Source organism: Schistocerca nitens, chromosome 4, assembly GCF_023898315.1.
Source record: "Schistocerca nitens isolate TAMUIC-IGC-003100 chromosome 4, iqSchNite1.1, whole genome shotgun sequence".
In the NCBI taxonomy this organism is placed as follows: Eukaryota; Metazoa; Arthropoda; class Insecta; order Orthoptera; family Acrididae; genus Schistocerca; species Schistocerca nitens.
The window spans coordinates 338,244,197-338,271,474 of NC_064617.1; the positions used below are offsets into that span (position 1 = coordinate 338,244,197).

At 39.4% G+C, this 27,278-nt stretch overlaps 2 protein-coding genes across 3 annotated transcripts in view; one reads left to right on the plus strand and one right to left on the minus strand.

Moving 5' to 3' along the window:
* LOC126253417 (uncharacterized) overlaps positions 1-12,938 on the minus strand; it is a 54,816-nt gene extending 41,878 nt beyond the window's left edge. The window contains exons 1-2 of the mRNA XM_049954739.1: positions 12,554-12,938; positions 12,305-12,438 (exon numbers count right to left, since the gene is read on the minus strand). Coding sequence (XP_049810696.1) covers positions 12,305-12,438; positions 12,554-12,712 — 293 coding nt within the window. The 5' untranslated portion in view covers positions 12,713-12,938. The remainder of the gene's footprint in view (positions 1-12,304; positions 12,439-12,553) is intronic.
* Positions 12,939-13,552: 614 nt separating this feature from the next.
* Positions 13,553-27,278, plus strand: part of LOC126253418 (cytochrome c oxidase subunit 6B1) — a 35,133-nt gene continuing 21,407 nt past the window's right edge. The window contains exon 1 of one of the 2 annotated variants that reach the window (XM_049954741.1): positions 13,553-13,700. The gene's annotated coding sequence lies outside the window, so the exon portion shown is untranslated. Of the gene's footprint in view, positions 13,701-13,734; positions 13,760-27,278 lie in introns of those variants that run through there. The other variant, XM_049954742.1, reaches the window with a different exon arrangement.

Consider the following 27,278-nt stretch of genomic DNA (forward strand, 5'->3'; position numbering starts at 1 on the left):
GTCACCACATAAGAAGTAAAGGTGGAATGAGCTGCCCTTTAAAATATCATGGTAAACTCAGCAGAAAAAGACTTCTGGATTCTAGAAAATGAAGTGATGAAAACAATAGTATTTAGATACCAGTTTAAATGTTGTACAAAAGTAGTTGTAGAACGTAAATACTTTATGAATGAAGGAGACCACTCAACAGACGGCGGGCAGACACAAAAGAAAGAAAACTTGCTACATTTTTGGAGTTATCCTTTCACAAGTTCTGCAGGTGGACTGGTGACTGTAAGGGGGGCAGGGAGGGGGGGGTAGTGTCAGATGGGCTGGGGAGAGAGAGTGGGAGACACGAGACAGACTGGTGATGGTGGCTAGCAGCTTGGAGGAGGGCAGCCAGTTTGCTAGCTAGCAATGTGAGAGGGATGGAATGCAGGTATATGGGCTGGCTTGATTGTAGTAGCTGGTGGCAGGTGGAATATGCTGAATGTGATGTGGGGACATGAATTGGAGAGTGACAGGTCAGAGGAAAGGGAAATTGTTTGGTAGAGGGTGCAGGAACAGTGGGTTACCTGAGATTGAAGCCAGAAATTAAAGGAGGAGGGGATGTGTTGTAAGGATAATTCCTACCTATGCAGTGTACAGAAACTGGTGGTGGTTCCAGGTGATTAAGATTGTGAATCAGCCATTTAAATTGAGCATGTTGTGCCCAGCTACATGCAGTGCGTCTTTGTGGTCCACTTTTTTTCTTGACAACAGTTTGGTGGTGGCCATTCAGTCTGGTGGACAGCTGGTTGGAAGTCGTACCAACATAAAAGGCTGTGCAGTGTTTATAGTAGAAATTGTGTATGGCATGGCTGCTTTCACAGGTGGCCCAGCCACTGAGAGCACAGGATAAGCCTGTGACAGGACTGAAGTAGGTGGTGCTGGGTGGGTGGATTTGGCAGTTCTTGAACCTTTGTCTGCCACAGGGGCATATGGCAAGGTTCTGGGATTGGGAGTGGCATAGGGGACTAACATGTTGTGTATGTTGGGTGGGTGATGGATTGCCACTCTAGGAAGGGTGGGAAGGATCTTAGGTAGGATATACCTTATTTCAGGGCAGGATTAGAGATAAGGCCCTGGTGAAAGTTGTGGTTCTGTTATTCCATTCCAGGTTGATGCTAGGTGACGAGGGGGTGTGTGCTCCTTTGTAAATTATTCTTCGGGGTGGTGGGAGGATCAGGGTTGAGTAAGGATGCAGCATGGGAAATCTGCTTGTGGACTAAGTTTGGGAGCTTTTGCCTGTCTGTGAAGGTATTAGTGAGGTCTTCAGCATACTGGGCAAGGGAGTTCTTGTCACTACAGATACGTTGTCCATGAGTGGCTGGGATGTGTGGGAGGGATTTTTTGTTGTGGAAGGGATGGCAGCTGTTGAAGTGCAATTACTAATGTGGACAGAGGTGTGGATGGAGGCATCAGAGAGGTGGAAGTCAACGTCCAGGGTAGAGGAGGACCAGTTGAAGTTGATGGGAGAAAATGTGTTGAAGTCGGGAAGGAATGTATGCAGATTGGGTGTCTTGGCTCTGAGTCCAGATCATGGTGATATGATTAAAGAAACTGAACCAGAATAGGAGTTGGGAGGCTAAGTAGATTTCCTCTAGATGATCCTTGAACAGGTTGGCTTAGGAGTGTGCCATGCATGTGCATATGGCTGTGCTGCAGATTTGTTTGTAAACCTTCCCTTCAAAGGAAAAGTAGTTGTGGGTCAGGAGATAGTTTGTAAGTTGTATAAGGAAAGAGGTGGTGGGTTTACAGTGTGAAGGATGTTGGGAGAGATGTTTGATAGTGGCAAGGTTGTGGACATGAGGGATGTTGGTGTATAGGGAGGTGGCACCAACAGTGATGAGTAGGGGTCCAGGAGATAAAGGGATGGGGATGATGGAAAGTCTGCGAAGGAAATGCTTAGCGTCTTTGATGTGGGAGGCTTGGTTTTGGACAATTTGTTGGAGGTGTTGGTCAACAAGAGCAGAAATTCTTTCAGTGGAAGCAGAATAGCTAGCAGCAAAGGGGTGTCCAGGACTGTCAGGTTTGTGGATTTTCGGGGAGCATATAGAAGGTGGGTGTCAGGTAGTTGATGGGGTGAGGAAAGAGACTGGCTCAGATGAGAGGTTCTGGTAAGGGCCTATGGATTTCAGTGGGGATTGGAAACAGACAGTTGGTAGAGGCCTTCCATCAGGTAGTCACTGCGTCTCATCACAATGGTGGTAGAGCCGTTGTTTACAGTGAGGATGATTAGGTCTGTGTCTGTTTTCAGATTGTGTATGGCTGGGAAAGGATGGCGAGGCCAAGTTAGAGGTAATAAATACCTGTAAGCTGATTATGGGGTGGTAGGGAGTGGGCGAAGGGTCATGGTTGAATGGTGGTATAGACTGGGTGAGGCAGGGTTCAATGTTGGCTTTGGTTGGAGGGATTGATGGGAATAAAAAGGGCGTTTCCACTGTAGGGTTTGGGAGAAGGAGAGCATGTCTTGGACAAATCCAACGTGGTTAAATTTGGGAGTGAGAATGGAGGTTAGGTCTTTGGATAGGACTGTAACTTCTGCGGGACTGACGTTTTTGGTGGAGAGGTTAACAACAGTGTTTTGGGTTTGCTTCAATTCTGGGTTTTGTGGGGTGCTGAGAGGGAGTTTAGGAAGATGTGGCAAACTGACGAGGTCAGCTAGCCAGGATCTGCATGCTTTGAGGAGTTGTTGAGGGTGTTCACTGTGAGAATGATGGGTGTTGATGGATAGTGGTGTCTCAAGGCATGAGTAGGACGTCAACAGGTTGTACAATTTATGGAGATGGTGTCTGGAATCCACCTCCCGGTGTTGGGGTGCAAGGGTTTCTACATCAGAGATGTTGTGATGTAGTGACGATTTCACAGTTACAGTATCTCGTGGAGCGAACAGAGGTGGTTCACGGATGTCTGTGCTGTGAAGTGGTGTTTAAGCAGTATCAAGTTTGTGAGGGCTAGGACCCTGCATGAACTGAGTTGATGAAGGTCGATGTGAAAGGCTGGGAGGGATTCAGAGAAGGGGATTTTTATGTTCCATTGGGATGATGTTAGGAAATGGTAAATGATGTGCCAAATAGATGAGTGAAAGTATTCAGTGATTATAAGGAGAACTAGACAATATAGTGTGAGTTTGTTGAGTTAGAAGGATAGAAGATGTGCTAGGAGCAATAGGATGGTTTTATGGCATGATAATATTTTATTGCGTATAAGTTACCATCACACATGGCAAAAATGAAGGAAAGACATAGATACCAGTTACATGGATGATTTTTTCAACAAACCACAAACTGCTCGAAAATATTGGTAAGGCATACCCGGATAACAGATACAATATGGAGACGACAATATTTATCCAGTTCTTACACCTGAAGAACTACACACAACTGTGAACTGCTTCAAAGCACCTACATGCAAATAGGAACAGCTGAGAACAAACAGGCAATTAAAACATTTACACATTCTCCTAGTCCAGTCACTGGAAGAAAATTAGTGGAAAAAATTGTGGGGAAACAATTATTTTTTTATAGTGGTAGGAGGGGGTGTCACGAACAATATGCTAAAAATACCTGTGTGTGTTGACCAATTTCAGTAGTAACTCGTTCGTATTATCATCGTATGATAATAGGTTTTTGCATTTTGTGCAGAATTTTACAATTCTAAATCTTTAAAGCAAGTTGTCAGTTTTGCACTGCTTTGAAATCCTATCAAAATCTGGCTGAATATTTGGACAGCTTCTCACTGGTATTACCCCATAGGTAACCGCATCATCTGCAAAAAGTCTGAGGTTACTAGTAACATTCTGTAAGTTCACTGACATACAACATGAGCAGCAAGGATTCCAGAACATTTCCCTGGGACATACCTGAAGTTATGTTATCAGCATTTATGACAAGAAACATTCCCCACAGCACAGTATCCATCTCAACAAATGTGGCAGTAGGATACTAGCTTCTTGCATAATCAGGGCTCTTGAAGAGATTTATCTCATTAATGAAAGCAGAAATAAATATATTATTGTCATGGGTGCTCCTACACATGGAAACCAGTAGAGTGGACCAATTCCTATGGAATTTGGACACCTCCCCCTCCCCCTCCCCACACACACACGGGACTGCAATGTAGAAATACAGACTACCCCCCTCCCTTCCTCCACCAGATCTCAGACTCAGCTTTCATTATAATATATTATCAAACTATCCAACCAATAAATAACAAACAGGTAGAAGTTGAAGTCTACCTGCCAGACAGCAGTATCAAGTTTGACATCACCTGTTTCACAGAGCACTGGCTCAAAAGTCAAAACATGTCATTCTTCAACTTTCCGAATTGTACAGCTGGTAACAGTTTCTGCAGATGTAACAGCAGAGAAGGGGGGACTGTATAATGATTGTTAAAGAGGGTACAGTATTTAGCAAATGCAACAAAACTGACCACCTGAATATCAAGAAACATTTTGAGCATTATGCTGCAGAAATCAAGCAGCCTAACATAATAATAGTCTGCATTTACCATTCTCCTGACAGCAACATATCCCAGTTTCTGGACAGACTTGAATGTCATGTATTTTTACAAGTCCAAAGATAAGGAGAGCACATTGTGTGGTGATTTTAAAATAAATTTTGGTAACATTTCAGGTACAGTGAGTCACATCATTAATCTTCTAATAATCTTCAATATCCAAAATACAGTACAGGATCTCACTACAATAACATGTCATTCAAGCAGCTGTATAGATGCAGTATTCCTGGACCTAGAATCTCTCCCATTTCTGGACTGGTCCAGTAGGGTATCTTGAGAGGAAGGAAGGAAAGAAGTTTAACATCCCATTGACATGGAGGTCATTAGACAGATAACAAGCTTGGATTGTGTCAAGGATGGGAAACGCCATGTCCTTTTAAAGGAATCATCCCGGCATTTGCATGGAGCAATTTAGGAAAATCACAGAAAACCAAAATCTAGATGGCCGGATGCACATTTGAAGCATTGTCCTCCTGAATACGAGTCCAGCATACTAACCACTGCACCACCTCACTTTATAGGGTATCTTGTTACAGCTTAGTTTATGACAAATGGAAGACAAGTCACCACCCTATTACATCTACGAAGACAGACCAAAAACCCTAGCAATATGGGCATGTTTAAAAATCTACTTCAATCTCAGTCCTGGGATGTTACAAGGAAGATAATGTAGATAAGAAAACTTCACTATTCCTTAATGTACTGGGCCAGCATTTCCAGTAAAACAAATCAATGTACAACATCCAGCAAGGAAAAGTAATAATAGGTGGATCACAGAAAGTATAAGAATGTCATGTAAAACCAAGAGGTCCCTCTATGAGCAAAGTATAAAAACAGATGATCCAAATTTCCACAGTTATTTCACTTTTAACAAGAAGGACCTTCATAAAGTAATATCTAAAGCAAAACAATTAGCAAATAAAGCCTACATAAATGAGTCTAATAAAATGTATGGTCAGAAAAACTTTGCAACACGGGTGCACTGCCCGAAATGGTGTCTGTTATTTGTTTTCCCGTCACCTGCAAGGTTCGGTCAGTGATACAGTTCCTTAATGCGCAAAATATAGTGCCCACTGAAATTCATTGTCGGCTCTGCCAGATCTATGGGCAGAATATCATGAGCAAACAGGTGGTGGGTCAGTGGTGTACGCTATTTTCCGAAGGTTGTCAAAGTGTCCATGATGAAGAGTGAGTTCCTGATCAATAATCACCTGGTTCAGTTGGTGTGGCAGCGCATCCTGGGGAACTGTTGCTTCATGATTACAAAGCTCAGCAGCTATTTTCAGCAGATATCATGATCTTTGTTGCATGAAATTGTCACTATGCACCTGCTGTTCAAGAAATTGTGTGCCTTAAGACCTGACACCTGAGCACAAAACAAAAAACTTTGGAGCAGCACAGACACTTCTGCAGCAGTATCACGATGATGGCGATGAGCTCCTAGACAGTACTGTCATGGTGATGGGACATGGATTTTTTACTTAACATGGCAAACCAAGCGACAGTCAATGCACTGGCATCACAGTGGATCTCTGCTCAAGATGAAATTCAAAGAGAGTGCATCGGTGCAGAACATGGGTTTGCACCGTGCTTTGGGACAATAAGGGCGTTCTGCTCATTCACTTCCCACCTGGAGGTGATATAGTGAACGCAGACCGTTACTGTGAAACAATGTGAAAACTGCGATGTGCCATTCAGAACAAGGGGCGTGGAATGCTAACTGCAGTTGTAGTGCTGCTCCATGACAATTCTCATTTCCAAATGGCTTGGAGCACAGCAGTTGTTTTGCAGAAGTTCGGCTTGGAGCTGTTTGATATCCAGCATACAGTCCTGATCTTGCTTCCAGTGATTTCCTTCTTTTCTTGCACCTCAAGGAATTCGTGTCATCTGGTCAGTGTTTTGACAAAGGCGAAGAGCTAAGACAACTGTCATATGCTGATTCCTGTCACAGGTGGCAGACTTCTACGACACAGGAATACAGAAGTTGATCCTACACTATGACATGAGGCTCAATTCTTTTGGTAATTATGTCGAAAAATACATAAAACATTGCTGTACCAGTTGCCAATAAAGTTTTTCATATAACTATGTTATCTGTTTTTAAAAAAATAGGGAAACTTACTTTCTGGATGTGCCTCGTATTTGTAATCCGTTCACCACTTTCCTGAAATTGCTAGCAGTCTTTCAGTTAGTCGCTCTCCACCAACAAAATCTCTTTCTCCAAAGTGTCAAAGTGTAAAAGATCTGACAAATCACTTTTTATAGTACCTGCAACTTTGAAGGAGGTACTCCTAATTATTGGGGGTATGAAAAATTCCCTCTCATCTGGCCTAGGTGGTTTACCTAATTATGCAGTGAAATAGGTTGATGATGAAGTAATACAACCACTTTGCAGCATAATCAACCACTCCATGGACACTGGCATTTTCCCTCAATCACTCTAAACCTCCAAGATAGTTCTATTACAAGAGAACTGGGACAAGCATGAGTTCAAGAACTACCGACCTATATCCCTCCTCCCAACTTGTGTCCAAAATAATAGAAATAATTGTATATACTCAAGTAATGTCCTTTCTTTAAAATAGCTCCCTACTAGCAGCACAATAGTGCTGTTTTTCTAAATAAATCCATTAATGAGGCTATTTTCATTTACTTACCACATAATACATGCATGTAATGAAAAACATTATGCTTCTGGGCTTTTCACTGATATGATAAAGGTGTTTGATCTAATCAGACACACACTGCTCTTAAGTGAACTGGAGGATTAAAGTATAAGAAAAGACTGTAATGAGTGGATTCAGTCATATCTATCAAACAGAGGGCAGCTAGTAGAAATAATAACACATGACGGAAAAAATGAGCTATTCATATATAATACCAATTATATCAAGAGTCTCTCAACCTTAGGTCCTCCCCTCTTCCTTCTCTTTATCAATGACTACAACACCTAATCTCACAATAACTGTGTTATTTGCCAGTGTTACAAACATACTCTCTTGTAACATTTCTCCACAGAAGATGAGAGCTGACATAACTCCGCCTGCAACAGGTAATGAGTGGATTGAGTAGCTCGTTAACTGCTGTTGCTGGTCCCGAGCCCGGATAAAGGAGGAGGGTTGGCATCAGGAAGGGGGGGGGGGGGGAACCACTTGTGCCCAAACCAAAACAACAGTGGATACTTCTCAAAGTAAATGTTCTGGAGTAATAATCTCCCAATCGGATCTCCGGGAGAGACATTTTGTGAAGAATCCAACAAAAGACGAGGGTGCGAAAGAAGGAATGAAGTGCAAAATCAGAGTCGTAACGTTAAACATACGAACATTGAAGGGAAAGAGTCGAGAGATTGTAGACATGGTGCAAAAAAGGAAGGTAAATATCCTGTGCTTACAAGAGACCAGGTGGAAGGGTGACAAAGCCAAACTATTGGCAGAAGGATACAAGTTGTTCTATAGCAGTGCAGACAAAGAGTCCAGAAATGGAGTAGGGATTATTGTGGATAAAGATCTAAAACAAGAAGTCTGTGTAATGGGTAGAATCAATGACATAATCATGAGCATAAAACTTACTATCGGAGGAGAAGTCATCACAGTTCTACGTGTGTATACACCCCAGACAGTGTGTTCGGAGGAAGAGAAGGACAAATTTTGGAAAATCCTAGATGGAGTAACAATGGAAACGCCATACAATGAAAGGGTGATAATTGGAACATGTTGGTGAGAGGAGGAGTGGAGAAGATAGAATTCATGGTGGATGGAGTTATGGAGAAAGAAATGCAGCAGGGCACAAGATTGCAGAATACGCCGTATCATTTGACCTAATGATCGCCAATACCTACTTCAGTTGTACAAGAGAACAACTTATAATGTACAGAAGTGGAGACCATAAAAGTCAGTTAGATTACTTGTTGTCCAGAAGGAAACACATAAAGGAAATAAAGAATACCACGGTTATATACAGTGAAAGTGTGGTTGCGCATCACAAACTTGTAGAGGCCGATTATGAAATGGTAGTGGGGACAAAATGTAAACGTATCAAGCGAGGAGAACAAAGTATAAAGTGGTGGAAACTGAAAGAAGTGTTGCAAGAAAAGTTCAAGGAAACAGTATTAAGAGAAGTTAAATTACCAGAGGATGTACAGGAGTGGTGGAGTTATTATAGCAATGTAATTACAAAAGCTGGAAAAGATGTGCTGGGTGTAACAACAGGAAAGGGAGCACCAGAAGATGAGGAGGCATGGTGGTGGAATGAGGAGGTTCAGAAAGTGATAAAAGTGAGAGTGCGGGGGGGGGGGGGGGTGGAGGGGAACCACAATGGGACTTAACAGGAAGACAGGAGGATAGGGAAGCCTACAAGACTGCAAAAAAGAAGGCAAAAAGAACAGTGGTAAAAGCAAAGGCTGAGGCAATGGAAGAGGCATATGAAGAGCTGGAAAGAAGACAGGATGGCAGGCAACTCTTACGGATTGCTAAAGCAAGAGATAAGGCAACCAAGGACATAAAATCAATGAGGATGAATCAGGTGTAGTATTACACGACCTTGAGAAAATCCTGAATAGGTAGTGGGAGTACTTTGAAAGGCAATTGAGTGAGGAAAATGTATGACAGAAGTATGAGGATAGTGATATAAATGAAGGAATGGCACAAAGTATAAGTAGAGAAGAAGTCAAACACACGATGAAGAAAATGAAAAATGGGAAGGCCCTAGGGGCACACCAAATCCCAATAGAAGCATGGAAAAGTCTGGGAGAACAGGGAACTGATATTCTCTGGGCTTTAATGCAGAAGATCTGGAAAGGAGAAAGAATGCCACATGCATGGAAAAGCAGTATACTGGTTCCCATAAATAAGGGGAAAGGAGATACCCAAAACTGTGGCAATTAGACAGGGATTAAACTGATGTCCTACACAATGAAGATCTGGGAAAGGATAATTGAGAAGAGGTTGCGTCTAGAAACTGAAGTATATGAAGAACAGTTTGGATTTATGCCAGGAAAAGGAACAACCGACACAATATTTGCACTAAGGTAACTGATGGAGAGGCACAGAGAAGTACAAGCCGAAATGCATATGGCCTTTATCAATCTTGAGAAGGCATATGACAGAGTGCCGAGGCAAGAGATATGGAAATGTCTGAGAAGTAAATGCCTGACAGAAAAATATATCAGGGTGGTAGAAGACATGTATGAAGGTGCAATGACACAAGTCAGGAGCAGTGCAGGTGCAACAAATGCATTTCCAGTGAGATTTGGACTACATCAGAGATCTGCTCTCAGCCCATATCTCTTTGACCTTGTCATGGATGTACTAGTCAAAGATGTGAAAAAAAGAGGCACCTTGGAGCATGATGTTTGCCGATGATGTTGTAATCTGTGAACCCACCCAGGAGGCATTTCAAGACAAGCTTGAACAGTGGAGAAAAGCTCTAGAGGAAAGGGGAATGAGAATTAGCACGGTGAAAACAGAGTATATGTGTACAAAGGGTGCCAAAGATCTATATATTAACCTGGAAGGAGAATAACTGAGGCTGGTCAAGAAATTTAAATACCTAGGCTCTTAAATGCGAAGTGATGGTGGACTGGAGGCCGAAATACAACACAGGATGAATAGTGGATGGTTGAACTGGAGGAAACTGAGCAGAGTACTGGGTGAAAAGAAGGTTGGCTGCAGAATGAAAGGAAAGCTTCACAAGTTTGTGGCGAGGCCTGCGATGCTGTATAGCGCAGAAACTTGGCCAATTACAAAAGCCCAAGAGAAAGATATGGAAGTGGCAAAAATGAGAATGTTAAGGTGGATGAGTGCAGTGACACGAAAGGATAGACTACGGAATGAGTACATCAGGGGAACACAGGGGAAAAGTGAAAGTGGGGCCCATAGGGAAAAAGATCCAAGAAAGTAGGCTATGGTGTTGAAGGATCACGGAGAAGAGGAATACCGAAACTGAGATGGAAAGACAAGGTAGCAGCGGACCTATGGAAGAAAGGATGGCTCGAAGAAGAAGCACTGGATAGGCACTTGTGGAAGAGGAGGACCCAGCAAAGCAATGCCAACCCCACATGATGTGGGAAAAGGCTGAGAAGATGAGATGAGAGCTGAGATAGTTGACAGTTGTGAAAGGTTCTTACACTGGCTCTATGAAAACAACCTCTTAAAACAAGTAATAATGTGTGTGATCATCACAATGTCATGATGGTAACATTCATCTGAAACATCAGACACCAGGTAAATGCCATGACAGTATGAGGTACATAGGCAGTTTGCTCTACAAAAAATTAGCCTGCCTTGGTCAGTCGAAACTTTTTCGGGAAGAATGTTACCGATGTAATGCTCCAGCTTTTATTCTGTTGCTGAATTTATGTAGACAAAATATGTGTCACCTGTAATTTTAATTCCACCCAAAATGTATTAACCATGAATGTGAAGATGGTTAAATAAATAAAAATAATATTGCTCATGTTGACTTTATATTTTAAAATACAGATCGCTGCTTAGAATCATTGTGATGTATATGTATTTACATTCTGTCCATTAGAGTGCATGTATATTTAAAAATTTATGTAACAGAAAGGTTTATGATCCTACAGCAACGTATTGCTATAACTTGTGCCCCATATCATGATTTCATGTTTAAATAAATATATATGTCAATGATCCTTCATCCAAGATAATATGCTGTGTCCTCAATACCCTAGACATGTTCAATCTACTCTCACAAATTTAGTTGATAATGTTTGTTAATGTGTGTTTATGTGAGCATTGTCTCCCATTCTGTTTGGAAATCAAGGTATACTATGTCAACCTTGTTGCCATGCTGCATGGATTTCTGGATGTTATATGGGATAAGTGCGAATTGGGTTTCACATGACCAATGTTTTTGGAAGTTAGCTGGCAAGTAGGAGGCACAGAATTATATTTGAGCTCAGTACTTGTTCTAAAACAAATGATTGTCAGTGATACTGGGAGATAGTTTTATAGATCACTACTTCTAATCCTCTTGTAAATATATATAATGCTTGCAATGGAGGAAAACTGTTCTAACTCTGGAACCAGTAATGATATATTTTTGTCTTTTTATTACTTTTGGCATTTAAATTTCTGCGAGTATTTAAACAAATGGGCATCAACTGTGTTCCATGAAGAGATGCAATACACTAAAAAGAACACAGTAAGCCAATTAAGACAACCAGAGCACATCAATATTGGTTTGAAGAAAATCCCAATCCGCAGAAACTCTAACATAAGCATTAGCAATGTAATATATCACAGAGTTTACCGCAAGGCGATGATCTGGTTTTTCTTTTTTTCTTCTGCTGCAATAAATAGTAATTTACTTTATTCAGAATCAGAGAACTATTACAACATGAGGCAGAGCTTTACTTTTTGTTGCATTAAAATGTGCATAGGACAAAATCCTGAGCACTAGCCACATGTACCATACATCTGAGCACCACCATTCAACTTGTTTTCAAGTTAGGATGTGAAATGTAAGGGAATATGAAAACATTTAACAGTGCAAATATATCCTTTAGAAACCTTAACTTCATTCAGTGATTTTTGATTCCAAATCTTGCATACTGTATATATTTTAGTTTTGTCTTTCCTGCTGGGAGAAGTGTATAGACAAACAAAAACTCTAAAAACAAAAGTTTCTGTACTCTCAAACGCGAAACACATTAATTAAATACGGTTATACTCTTTAGATCTTTCACACACACATCTAAAAATGCATTCTGTTAAATTTATTATTATTTCTTTTGGTTAGTTACTCTCTCTCTTGCTGGAGCTGCTGGTCTGTGAGTCCTGCTGCCAATTCTTGTTCAATTGCCTCATGACGAGCCAATTTTATTTTCTTTAGCAGTCCGCTCTTAGATACGGCGCCTTCACATTGGTTATTTTCGCTCTGAAATGGGACGTTTTCTTTTTAAAAATCATTGTCGTTACATAGTTCACGACACACAGTCCTCACCTGCTTACACATATGTAAAGGGAACGGCTGCTCTTTACTATGTACTTACCATCAGAGCTTGGTCAGAAGTTAGTTCTGTTCCATTATTGTAGTAACTGTACCACCACGCCAGAAAAAGTGCCATGAATGACATAATTACACTTACAACGTAGTACATGGATAAATTGTCATAATATACAACAAAGTTGTCAAACCACAACGACAACATTTTTCGATGAAGCACTCATGCCTATCTGTCAATGGAAAATATCTACCTTCCAACGCTCCGAGCGTCCATGAAATTTACACAAGTAGCTAGCATTCCCATTTGTATTCTTCTCGTTTAGCGCAACAGCACTATCGGCAAAGATATGTACCTAATTCACCTAAAAAAGGCAGTCAACAACACCGATGACTGAAACACTGATTTACCTTGACGTAGTATGTGTGACGTTATACGAGTATGAAAAGATGTAGAACCGGTGATAAAATTGTATATTAAGATTCTTTCCCTCTTTTACCTTAATCGGGCCGCGACAAGGATGCTTCGACTAAGGTTAAATGTGTCACGCATGAATGTCCTTATTTGAAATTACACCATTAATTTCGTTTTCACTCCATTACTTTTTTCTTGTTCAAAGTTTATGTTTCACAATTTGATAGATCATGAAGTTAATGCAAACACACCATTCTAATATTGCACTAATTACTGGTTTATTCCAACATTGTTTGGTGATGCTATTGACAATATTTAGTAGCAACAATAACGCCATTCACGTTTGTTGTCGTTTTTAATTCTCGTGGAACTGAGTGGGGCAGACTATGTCGTCTCTTCTTTTTATGAGCAGCCTTTTAAACTTGTCAGAAAGCCGCTAATAATCGATGTGAATTGAAAAGTGTGGAAAAGTCGGTAGGATATACGTTTCGTCATCGTCGAGAATTTCGATAAACGCAAGCGGAAGAAAAATCTATCGAGAAAGAATAATCCAGAATCTGCATTCGTATTGAAAGCTGAGTCGATATTTGCACTATTATCTAATTAAATGGATTCAGGAAATTAAACGATTGCTAAATGTTTCAATATTTTGGCAGCATCTACAGCTTCGCATTATTACGGAACTTAAAAGTTGAAGTCGAGTGTTCAATTCATAGTTCGCAGAACGCAGTCTTTGGTGTAACATCCTTGGTTTTCGGCCATTTTACCCGAGTAGAAAGAGGTAGGAATTTAGGAGTATTTCCTAAGTTAAAAGTAGGAAAGACGTTAACTGATTCTTAGGTAATGATCTCCGGTGTTTTTACGCTTTCCCCTGGTTGACATGTGCCACAGTAAACGATTAAACTGCATGAACAATTCATTTGTAATAACAGGGAGTACTATTGATCAGCACCTTGCTTAATATTGCTGGAAAGATTATTTGGATAACATGATAGCAAGAGCCGTTTAGTGACGATAAGTTTTTTTCTTTATTTTGGTTATTTAAGCCTTACTTATCAGCAGTGTACCCTCTATCCAACTTAGCCGGTAGAACGTAAATGAATTGGTAGTGAACCACCGTATTCCAGTGCGCGAAGAAAGTTTTGAAAGGTACTTTGTTGTGTAGTTTGCGTCGTTTACTCGTTTTTAGAATTGTTTAAATTATCGCTAGTGACTTAGAGGAAATCTGCAGCTTTCAAAGAGGTTCCGGCATTCCAAAATTGTATTTCTTCTTCGTGGGTTAATTGATGCCTATGAAGTTGTATTATGTTTTCAGACACAAAAAATACATTACGCAAACAGCTCCTAAACGTAATGAACTTCGTGTTGCACGCCTGTTAAGTGTGTTACACCAGTCGTTTTGAAGAATTGTGTATGCTGACGAGTAGCTCAACTGCAGTAAAATATGGTAATGTCACGCGATTTCTGCTTGTCACAGGGTCTTAACGTTTGCACTAGTTTAAATTTCATCCCTATTTTTTGCGATTTTTGGGTTGCGTTAATTTGTCTACTTCGTAGGTGGAATCCATTTAGTCATCAATCTCTCCGCAATTCAGCCGTTTTGTACGTGTGGCACGAGATGGGAAGTGCAAGAAAAAGAACTTGAATTTTCTTTTCACAGCGTTGATGATGAATCAACTGTTGAACGCCTTTTATGCAGTCCTATTTTATGTTATCCAGATTGATTCTTACAACAAAGTTTTGGAAGTTCAATTTTGTTGTAGTACATGTTTTGGCATTCATTTCCAAAAAGTTTTGCAGAATCAGTTTGTGCATGTGCAGAACTTTTTGATTTATCGATCATATATAAAATAATTTTTGATGTATGTAACAACACAGTTGGAATCACCTTATTAGAAACCATTTGTGCCCTCTATGGAGGTGAAGTATGCTGCAGAGAAATGTGACTTCTGGATATAGTTTTACTTCTGCAGATTTCATTCAACATGTAGAATCACTCCAAATCCTGAAATTAAAAACTAAATTCTCCCTCATCAGAGAGGCTGCAAGCAAAAGTGTGTGTGTGTGTGTGTGTGTGTGTGTGTGTGTGTGTGTGTGTGTGTGTGTGTGTGTATTGTGGAAAATAGTAAAGATAACAATCTGATTATGCATGCAATTTTGCAAATATTCATTAGTATTAACAGAAATAGAAGTGTATACTGTGCAACTTTAATTATTAACTTCTTTCTACTGTAGGCCATTGTACCCTAATAGAATTTATTTACTCATTTATTCATCGTTCGACCATTTGGCACAACAGTATGATACATTGGATAAAATGTACTACTTTTTTTCTGACATGGACAGTGCGAGATTGATGATTTTTGATCTTGCTGTTGATTATAAAGTTGGTTACTGGTTTTTGTATATATTGGTATATATTCATTGGTTCTGCCATCTTGTCTAACCATCTGATGCATGATTTGTTATGTTCACTTCCTACCTTTCACTACATTAATAGTTACTAACTGCAGCTGAGCCTGTTAAGTGCACTTCTACTCCCAGTGGCCTGCAGTTCACAAACTGCACAATGGATCCAAGTGTCTAATATGTAACAAAGTTACTCATTTACTGCCAGTACAGAATACATAAGTCCAGTTGTCTTTGACGTAATTATTTAGTATATACATAGTAACATCATCCTCAGATTCTAAATGTCATAGGGGTCTCATTGTGGAAAGTTCACAAATTTTCCAGATCTAAGAACAAACCATTATGTGTTTGTTTTGTAAGTGGATAAAGCTTTCATGTACAAAAGTGATAATTATAAATGAGATACACATTTTTGGGAACCAAGTGAAAGGACCTCAAATATATAGTAACAAAAGTGGTTTTTTCTTTCTTTTTTTTTTCAAACAGGAGTTTCAATAACTTACCTTAAAATTAGGCAAGTTCTTGATTTTGTAATCAAAAACGTAAGTTTTTGTTCAGAAATAGTCCAAAAGGACATGAACAACATTGACTGGAGAGATAGTTGGATGTAAAGGTAAGAAAAAGAACATTTGCATTAACTCTGAGGCCATAATGTACTTCATATCCTCTAATGGTGTGGTAAAATGTGTGGCATTGTTCAGCATTTGTGGTATGTAATGAGTTCCACTTATTGGATTTTGTGGTCTTGTGGTGGAATGTCTTGCTAGAGGCTTAATTAGACATCTGTGTCTTAGTGGTAGTGGTTGGATTTGTTTTTCAACCTCTGAGGTAAACATCTGGGTTCATTCCATATCAATTCAACCAATTTGAGAAAATGTTCCAGCTAATAGTCTCAGATTTGGCTGAAATTTAGCATACCAATGCTACCAAGTGTGGAACATTCATGTACAAAATTTTAAGTTCCCCTGCCAATTAGTTCAGAATTACAGCTTTTGAAAGAAGGTGGCGGGACCCAGAACTTGCAACCCGCATCTGGCAATCTACCTTCAGACCCAACTTTAAGTCTTAACAACTTTGGAACTATTCCGCACAGTCCAGTGAATTTTTTACAACCCAGTAACATCCACATAGAGAACACACAGTATGAATCAAAACACCAATAACATATTTCTGAGGAAAATAAAAAAATTCCAAAATGTGATTAAAAAAAAATGTAATATGTTAAAAGGTACATATTGTAGGTGTCCTCTGTAGTGGACTGACAAGGCAGCCAGTCCACAGAGACGGGTAGCCGAAAGGGCACACGTACACACACGCCGACTGGCGCGAAGTCTGGAACAGGATACGTGATGAATGTGATAAAGAAAAGAACGTAGCTACTAGAACACTTAACTTTTATATCGTCCTTTGGTATACAGCATTCTTGATGATACAAGTGAGACTCTTTAGATTCATGAAGTAACTAATGGCGCCTTGCTAGGTCGTAGCCATGGACTTAGCTGAAGGCTATTCTAACTGTCTCTCGGCAAATGAGAGAAAGGCTTCGTCAGTGTAGTCGCTAGCAAAGTCGTCGTACAACTGGGGCGAGTGCTAGTCAGTCTCTCGAGACCTGCCTTGTGGTGGCGCTCGGTCTGCGATCCTGACAGTGGCGACACGCGGGTCCGACATGTACTAATGGACCGCGGCCGATTTAAAGCTACCACCTAGCAAGTGTGGTGTCTAGCGGTGACACCACACCCTCTATGCCAAATATAATTTTTGTGGTAAGCTTAATGTCTCATCTTTCCCATGTGTCACACGAACAGAGTTACATGCACACGAAAATACAAAAACTTGAAAAATTACCTGAAAAACATGGATTTTCGAAGTGTGGTAGCACAAAAGGAACAAGTGATATCCAAGCCAAATTTCAACTTGTTATTGCAAGGCATTTGTGTCCAATAAAATTTGAAAGAGATGTATTTGGTTGTGTTTCTTTTAACACGATTTAGCAAGTAATAGTGATGATGCAGACAGCTTGCTTCAGATAAAGCTGCAGCAATTCTTCGGAACCACCAGGCAACAGAAAGTTAAACAACATTAGTTTTCAGGGACAGAATGAGTCATTGTTAGGCAGGAACAACAAAGGAAACAAACAACAATTACAGGTTACTCATGTTTTTAAGATTCTAGTTCAGACAGGTCAGTACTGTTGTGGAAAGTCAGTTTGGAGACAGAAGAGTGTACTAGTGGTGCTTTTGTTTAAACAAGTTGCGGTATCAGTAGAGCACAAGCATCTGAATGTCATAAAACAACATAATGAACAAAATGTGGCATTCCTTTTGTACTGTATGATCTGGATGAATCGGACCAAGATATGTTGCTATGGAGGTCCGGGATAAACCCTGTGGGCAGTAGTAGTACAGTTCCAGGAAACTTTAGGGTTTGTTATTATCATATGAAAGTGTTTCTGGATAAGTATTCTTTCCTACAAAGAAGTTGTTTTGATCCATTTCGGATTCATAAGAAGACAGTGAAGTGCAGCCTCAGAAATTGATATAAAATCAGTATTGAAAGTGAATAAGTGCATGGGACTTAACATGAAACCAGGACAAAAGTTATGTTCCAGGTGTGTTACACTGCTAAAATGTGAAGAATATTCTGATAATTTACATGACAGTGACGAAGAGTATCAGCCACCTACAACCAAAGCGGATGAGCAGTTAAATACTTCAAAGACTGCTCTTGGTTTGTCTCCCATGAAGACGCACAAAGTTGGGAAAAGAGACAGGTCCAGCTATGGTAGAAGAAAACTACAAGAAGCTGAAATTGAATTAAAACACAAAATAGCTGACACACTAATGGTGGAAGAGGAAGAACTATGTGCTCCAAAGAAACAGAAATCATGCCAGAAATGCTCTGATTTGGACAAAATTGTGCATGGATTTGAAAGAAAAATGTCATATCCACATGCCAGAAAAAAAGTGGCTATTCTTACCCTTGCACCTTCTAGCTGGTGTATTGACTACACTGCAAAGGAATTCAATGTTTCTACATACGTGGAAAAGGAAGCTAGGAAAATAAAAGCAACCCAAGGAGTGCTTTCACAACTTCAGCAGGCTCAGGGTAAGCAATTTAGTTCAGAAATAAAGGTTTTAGTGTCGAAGTTTTATGAAAATAATGACTACCGCCGAATAATGCCTGGAAAAAAGACTAGGTAACGGTGAAAATGGGAAATGTATGTGTACAGATGCAAAAAAGACTGTTGCTATGCAACATATCAGAACTGTATGTAGGATTCAAGGAAAAGTATCCCAATACTAAAGTAGGTTTATCATATTTTTTCAATCTTCGGCCAAAATGGGTTGTGCCTGTAAGTGCAAGGGGCACACACAATGTTTGTGTATGTGATACCCATCACAATGCTAAGCTGATGTTCTTGCAGAACACACGAATAACAAACTGTATGGTGAACTTGTTTCGTATAAACAATGGGCACACATGGATCTCACAAGTCTTGAAACAAAGCAAAGTACAGTGGAAGATTTTGTTGAAATGTGTTGTCAAAAACCAGACAAACTGACCACACTCAGCTTCACAGCAACAGCAGAATCAGCATATCTCCAGTTTTGTAAGGGTAATTTGAAACAAGATGAAATTATAGTAAATACTAGACTTTTCTGAAAATTATGAATTTATAGTTAAAGATGCCATCCAAGGATATCATTGGGACAACAGTCAAGCAACTCTCCAGCCATTTGTGATTTACTATAGAGGTGAATCAGGTGATGTGTCTGTCATGAACCTGTGCGATTTTAGTGACTTTTAATTCATGATGCCACTGCAGTTCATGCCAACATTCGCACTGTCATGGCATATGTGAAAAACTAGCTGCCTCACATACATTTTGCGAAATACTTCAGTGATGGGGCAGCTAATAGTACAAAAACTGTAAAAATCTCCAAAATTTATGCATGCATTATCATGATTTTCAGATTCATGCAGAATGGAATTTTTTTCGCAACAAGTCATGGTAAAAATGTATGTGATGGTATTGGTGCTACCATTAAGCGCATGGCATCACGAACTAGTCTGCAGCACCCTATAGGAGGTCACATTCTAACACCTCTTCAATTATTTACCTGGGTACAGAAAAATATCTCTCGCATACAATCATTCTGTGTTTCGAAAGATGAGGTGAAATCAGTCAAAGAGTGGCTAAAAAGCAGACTAGAACACGTTAAAACTGCTGCAGGCACAAGGAGCCATTATTAGTTCTCTCCAGAGAACTCTGACAATGTGCAGGTGAGCAGACTGTTCGGTTATAACTATAGATTCATGCACAACATGTGTCTTCACAGTGTGTGTAACTCAGGATTCAGAAGCAAAAGCAGCAACATACAACCAGATTGCTATGTTATTGCTGTTTAGGATGACAAATGGTACTTAGGATGTGTTGCAGAGTGCTGTGAAGCAGAAGGTGATGTATTTGTGAACTTAATGGCACCAGCAAGATCATTTCATTGGCCATGTTTAGCATACAGCTGTTAGATTCCTTTTGAACATATTCATAGGCATTTCCAGTTCCTACCACAGTGCCAGGAAGACAGTACAATTTGCTGCTCAATGTACAGAGTACAGTAGCTAAAGTGTGGGAGAACTTCTGTTCAAAGCACAATTGACTGGTTTTTAGCTGTTAAGGTGCAGTAAACATTAATGATAAGTTGTGTTAATCTGTCTGTATGTTGTTGCTTAGTGATTAAACAGTTGTGGGAGAGGATAAGAAGAGTCAGAACAGTTTACGATATGTTTTTACAAAATTGTGTTGTGGTACAATGGCCACATCACCAAATACCTCTGTCAACTTCCATTGTACACAACTGTCTTGCAATAACATGCTGAAATTTTGAGATATATATCATTATGGTCTACTTATGCAGTGTGTGAAATTTGGCTTGGATAGCACTTGTCCCTTTTGTGCTACCACACTTAGAAAATCCATGTTTTTCAGGTAATTTTTCAAATTTTTGTGTGTATGTAACTCTGTTTTTGTGACTGATATGGGCATGATGAGTTCTGTGTGTGTTTAGGCCACATTAAGCTTACCACAAAAAAATTCATACCCTTTTTGAGTGAATTATATTTGCCATAGAGGGCACCTACAATATGTACCTTTTAACGTATTACATTTTTTTAATCACACTTCGGAATTTATCTTCCCTCAGAAATATGTTGTTGGCGTTTTGATTCATAGTGTGTTCTCTAAGTGGATGTTACTGGGTTGTAAAAATTTCACTGGACTTTGTGGAATAGTTTCAAAGTTATTAAGACCTGAAGTTGGGTCTGAAGGTAGATTGCCAGATGCGTGTTGCAATTTCTGGGTCATGCCACCTTCTTTCACAAGTCATAATTCTGGAACTAATTGGCAGGGGAAACTAATACTTTGTACATGAGTGTTCCACACATGGTAGAATTAGGGTACTGAATTTCAGTCAAATCTGAGACTATGAGCTGGAGCCCCTGGTTGAACTGACATGGAATGACCCATTGTTTAGTGACAATTATTTTTACCACCAGCTTCCAAATGGTTGGATGTGATAGTGGAACTTTAGGTTTGGTGATAAAGAGTTTATAGTATGGTGCAAGGTTCTGTTGCATACGATCAAGGCACGACTAAATTAAATTTAAGGAATAAGTTGGAGAGTATGCATTATTGGTAATGTGTGTAACTCAGTATGCATTGGGATTACCTATACAAAGAAAGAAAGAACATTTTGTACAGAAAAATGTTGTTTTTCAAGAGAGGGTTGACTTTCACTGAAATGTTGCTATTGAAAGAGTGGAAAGAATGACAGTGAGCATGAAGCCTGTAAAGGAGCTGAATAGTGTAATTGCTCTTGCAACAAATTATATAGACTATGGAGCTAAGTGCAGTAGGAGAGATATTTGCAATTATCCGCAAATGTGGTAATGTGTTTTATAATGTTGGAACTAAAGTTCACATTAAAACAAAGGCATACTTTGAATGTAGGAAATTTTCTACTTTATTTTAAACTTTGAGTTGATTTTACTCAAGTGTATAGACTGAAGGTGGGACTCGCACAACTATAAATTATATCTTTCTTCCAAAATTTTGGTGCAATATTGTGGAAACCAGGGGCCTGTTCTTGGCAATCATCCACCTGCCAAGGAATATTGTTAACACTTTGACTTCTGTGGACAAGTGAACTTGCCATCCTTTGCTGTTTCCCAGTGCTGTGGTTGCATTTTGTGTGTGATCTGTGGGTTGATGTGTTTACATGCCCCATTCCACCTGCCCCCTCACTGCTGAGGACAAGTGTAAGCCTGCTGAGTCACAGGAACCTGCAGGTTCCAGACGTGTCAACAAGCAGAGAATAATTTCCGCACTGTTCTTTCCCTTAGATTTTCAGTGTTCCAGCTACATGGTTCATGTTCATTTACGTTTGTTACTGTGGGCTCTTATTCTAGATTTTGACTAGGCATTCTGTGGTTTTTCTCAATATGAACTTAACATTTTCAGTGAGGTAACTGTCACGTTACCGCATTTGTGTGGGTTGAAAGATGATTGAGATACTAGGAGTGATAGTGTTTATGAATGGTCTTACATTGTAGCAGTGTTGAGTCTTCAGCAGAAGCTCAAAATAATTGTACTCAGCCCTATACATCACCTGGTAACAGCACACTAGTTTGACACTTCTACAAAATATGAAGTTGGCAGATGTTCAGAATCGGATGAATCGGAATATGATAGCAAAACACTTTGGAACAGTGCAAACCTTAGTGTCACTTTTGATTGGAAACAGATAAATTTCCAGCCATTAAAGCATGCATTTGATCAGTCGGTTTCAGGGCGCAAATGTCATCTGGTTAATGACTTGAGCATTGTATATTTTTTTATAATACTCTGTCAGAATTTTATGGCAGACAAAACACGTTGATTTTGTGTATACACAAAGGAATATACTTGTGAATCTATGCATTCTTGATTGTCAAGGCAGAATGATACTGGATTTGAAGAACTTTGTTTTGTTGCTATTTATCTTGTAATGGATCAAAGTAAAAAGTTGAAAACGAATATTGGTCCATACTTATAGCCTGACAACTCCAGTTTTCAGCAAAATAATGTCCCGATGCCGTTTTATTTTACTTTCGAAAATCGCTACACTTCAGTAGCAGGTGTGGCGTCACAGGTGGTGACAGTTTATTTAAAATTAGGAATTTTGTTGATTAAAAGTTTGTACAATGTTTCACAGCACATTTAGTCCATAACAGAAGCTTTATTTTGATGAAAGTGGACCAAGCAGCGAGGTCATCGGTTCCATCAGATTAGGGAAGGATGGGGAAGGAAGTCAGCCATGCCCTTTCAAAGGAACCATTCCGGCATTTGCCTGAAGAGATTTAGGGAAATCATGGAAAACATAAATCAGGATGGCCGGACTTTGGTTTGAACCATCATCCTCTTGAATGCAAGTCCAGTGTGCTAACTACTGCGCCACCTCGCTCAGTAGTGGCTATGTGACAACACTTAAGAGACCATATTTTGAGCAGGGACATCTCTACAATGGTATTCCTTTCCAGACCTGGATCTCTGGCTTCACAACCGTGGAACAGCCGTAAGCACAACTGTTCAGACAACAGGCGCAACATAACAAAACTGCAGAGGTAACTGACGTGAGGAGAACAAAACTACAGAGGTGACTGAAGTGAGGAGAAGCTTAGTTTGTTATGTGACTTTGATTGTTAATCTGTGATGTTACAAGAGAGAAGCAGGAAAGAAATTCTGGTGAAAAAGTCAATAAACCTCAGTGTACTGAAGTTTACTGTTGTGACACTCTACTGTGTGGAAGTGTGTGAAATGATTTATGAAACTTTCGTTTGTTTTCTGGATTAGTGAATTTTAAAAGCTAATGCTTGCCAAAGGTCAGTTACAGTGCAAAAAAAAAAATGGCACTTGTAGAGTTTCACCTATTTTTCATGGCTATTTTAGTAAAATATGGAACAGAATACAGAAAAGCCGGCAGACAGACGCTCCAATAACGAGAATCCTCTTTAAGATTTACCGAAAGCCATTTTTCAGATGGTATTGTGAATGAACATTAAAAGTCAAGTTTGCTAATGCACTAATGTGTTGTTTCCACAAAACAAAGTGCTCTGGGAAGCCAGAAACCAATGCAAAAATTGGAATGTACCATTATGTGTATGCTGTCTCGAAAAGAAGCATTACTAATCGGGAACTAAAACCAATAGTTGAAATGAACACTCATGAATAAATCATTTAAAAAGGAGATAAAATTAGAAAGCCAGGATCAGAAAGGATGGAAAAATAGATACAGGGGTTGTTCAAAAAGTATCCAACCTTGTTTTTCATTGTTGAAACAAACAACAATGGTATCGGGGCAGGTGCATTGCAGCATACAAAAAATAGTGTCCCTAATATTGTGTAGATTAACTGTTGCCCATGGCAGACCTTATTTCATGTGTATACGAAAAAGAGGCACAATTGAACATGTTATGAGGCTACAATGACTTCAGTAGTGATATATAGCAGTAATATCAAAACTTGTAAGGTTTTACATGTTGTCTTAACAATCCTGGTAACTGCACATATATGTAATCATACCTGGTTAGTTCTTAACTTGCATGTTATTTCTAAATAGAGTTCAGCTATAGGTACCGTTGTGCTTTTACTTTTCCTTGTAGATTCATTGACTAATGAATACCTTATAATTGGAGAATTTTTACTGATGTAATAGTTGTGGCATATATTTTGTCACTGTTGGTGTATTGTTTTCTGTCATTGATCTCTTGTTTTTGTGTGAAATCTTGATAAGTATATTCACTTAATAAATGCAGGAAATATATTGTTTTCTACTAGTCCGTATTAACATGACCATGAAAATGAGATTTTTGTCTATTGCTCAAAGATGTAAGGGGTCAAATGTTTTGGTTATTCCTTTGCGTAGCAAACATTTGTGTATCTTCTGAACGAACTGGCATACTGTAGCTATCGCACAGTAAAGGGTTGTAATTTAAATGCTGCACACTGCTTCTAGCCCCCAGGCAAATTGAGCAAATCAATTGGTTCCTTTGTATTATGATGGTGTAGAGTGATTCTTAAGTGGCTTGATAAACACCATTTATTGGGTGATTCCTGAGAAAACGTGATTTTTTTAAAGATGATATTCTCAGGGAACTTAGAAATTAGAAATTTTCTGTAGATTATTGATCTAGAAACACTTTTTCCCCAGTTTTCGAAAAGCTCTGCCGGTTGTCAAGTTACACGCGAAAAACTTTGATTTTCAGCATGTTAAAAGTACTGATTGTGAATATGACCATGTCTATGATGTCTATGATGCCTATTAATGGCAAATCATTGAAATTTTTACCGTATATGCTTAAGATGTTTTATCTGTTTTGATATCGTATGTTACAGAGATCCAGAGGTTCAAAGTTACTGTACTTATGCAAGTAATATCTGGTCTCAGGTGTAAACATAGTCTTAACTCAAATAGTGAACACATGGCAAGGGTTCTAGGGTCATCGCAAGGGTTCTGAGGTTACTAGACTGTTATTAATCAACATTTTTTTTCACCAATAAAACGTGAAGTGCTCTCTCTGCATAGTGGGCACTTCACACCTGTACAAACACTGCACGCCCAAAGCTGTACTGCAGTGAGAAAAATGGACAAAAAAGGGTCTTAATATGCCTGAAAAACTTGCATTGACTGCGAAACATTATGTAAAACTGTAAAGACTGAAAATTCAGTAAAATATTTATAACAATATAAAAAACATAATCTGGGTGTTTTTGATGAACAAAGTATCCAGAAAAAAATGTAAAGCAAACAATTTTGTTTTAATCTTATATTATGCACACTTATTTGTTGTTCATATGTGAAAGTACGTAAAGCCTAGTTTACACGATGACATTGGGTTGCGCCACTCGTTGCGTGGAATTAGTTGTACACAAATGGTTTCATATTTGATTGTAGACACGGCAAAACCAGTAAACACTTCAGTTTCGTCGTTTTGTGGGTTCCTGAGTCGTGTCTGAAATGAAAGTTTTGGCAGCTGAACGTCACACCAGTTGTGATGAAGTTAAAAGCTTGTTGCGTGGAATAGCTGCATAAGAAAAAAAAATAAGAAACTTGCTTAGATTTGTGACTGGATGAAGAAAAGACGTCAGCTCGGTTGCTGATACAATTTATAATGGAAGACCCAAGAAGTTCTTTTAATTATCTTAGAATGTCACCAGAACTGTTCACGTTTCTTCTAAATAGAGTTAATATGCGATACGGAATAAAGATACGTAATACATGAAGCACTGTCGCCAGAACTTAAATTACATATCACATTGTGTGCATTACAATCGAGAACACTTGATAAGGTGCTGTTTTAGTGGTGATGGCGCGTTTTCTTTAACACCAATAATTACTAACATTAACAGTAATAATTATTAACATAAACAGCAGTAATTATTTGAAGCACATTGCATTAAGAATAGAATGGTTTGCAAACTACTCTCTTGAAGATAGATCTCTACAGCGGCAATATTTCAAAATTCAAACATATGTGAATGGGGAGCACTGCTGCGACGTTTTAAATAGATGAATATTGAATAAAGAATGCAGCTTCTTTATTTGCGTAGCCTTCCGTCTTGTCAACAATATTCCTTAAAAAAAAAGTCTACCAACTCAAACAATGGGATTTTAGTCTTGTAGACGAAAGCATTTCCACAGCTAGAATTACATTTGCTTGTATTTTTCTTAATTCAGTTGTATATGTGCTCCTAATTCAATAAATTTTGTCCTGCACCTCAGATACTGTCAAACTATCTTATGTTATGATCGCATGTGAAGGTCTCAGGAGCAGCAACATGTTGCTTATTCTTGTAATCAGCATCACTGAAATCCCACAAATACCTATGCAAAGCACAGATGTCTACGCTCTACCAACACACAACCGCAAAACTCGTGCAACTAGTGTTGCCAAATTTGGAACACACCGAAAGTGTTTAGTTTCAACAACGAGTTGCACAAACGCGCGGTGCGCATGCACAGTAGCCGGTAGTGCAGTCGCCTGCAATCTAGTGTCATAGTGTAAACTAGGCTTAGATCTGTAACTTTACTGACTGATAGTCTCTTTATATAAGCAGAAAAATGCTCCTGTTGGAGCACAAAAGAGGTGAATACATTCCTATTGAAAAGACTGATAGGAAAAATGGGGGAACCAGCTGCCTCAGTCCTAATTCATACTTCCTCACCGAAAATTATGCCATGCTAACATAAACTTTTTTGTGGTTATAGACAGTGAAGATGGAAGGATAGTGCGAGTGGGAGGACAAGAGAAAGGAGACGGTGATGTGAGGAAGAAAAAATGGCAGCAAAAGAGAAAGGGAGAGGGTGGGACACAGAAGCAGTGGGAGCAAAAGAGGAGACAGTGGAAATGAAAAATTCAAATTAATGGAGACCATACATTAGCTTGGGGGGAGGGGGGGGGGTCTGGATTCTCCCAGACCCCAGACCTATGTGCTTTAAGACTTGGGTATAGGGGGACGGTGTGTTTGGGACCGAAATGTTAAACATATGGACTTAAGTGAAAAAATAGTTTGGGCACCCAGAATTTTTGAGCTTCTGAGGTATGGTGAAGACACTGGCAGTGGGAAAGAAAGATGAAAAGAGTTGGTGTGAGAGAGAGGAGACAGTGGATTGGGCTATACTGTAAATCAGTGGGAAAAAAGACAAGGAAAAATGGGGGAACCAGCTGCCTCAGTCCTAATTCATACTTCCTCACCGAAAATTATGCCATGCTAACATAAACTTTTTTGTGGTTATAGACAGTGAAGATGGAAGGATAGTGCGAGTGGGAGGACAAGAGAAAGGAGACGGTGATGTGAGGAAGAAAAAATGGCAGCAAAAGAGAAAGGGAGAGGGTGGGACACAGAAGC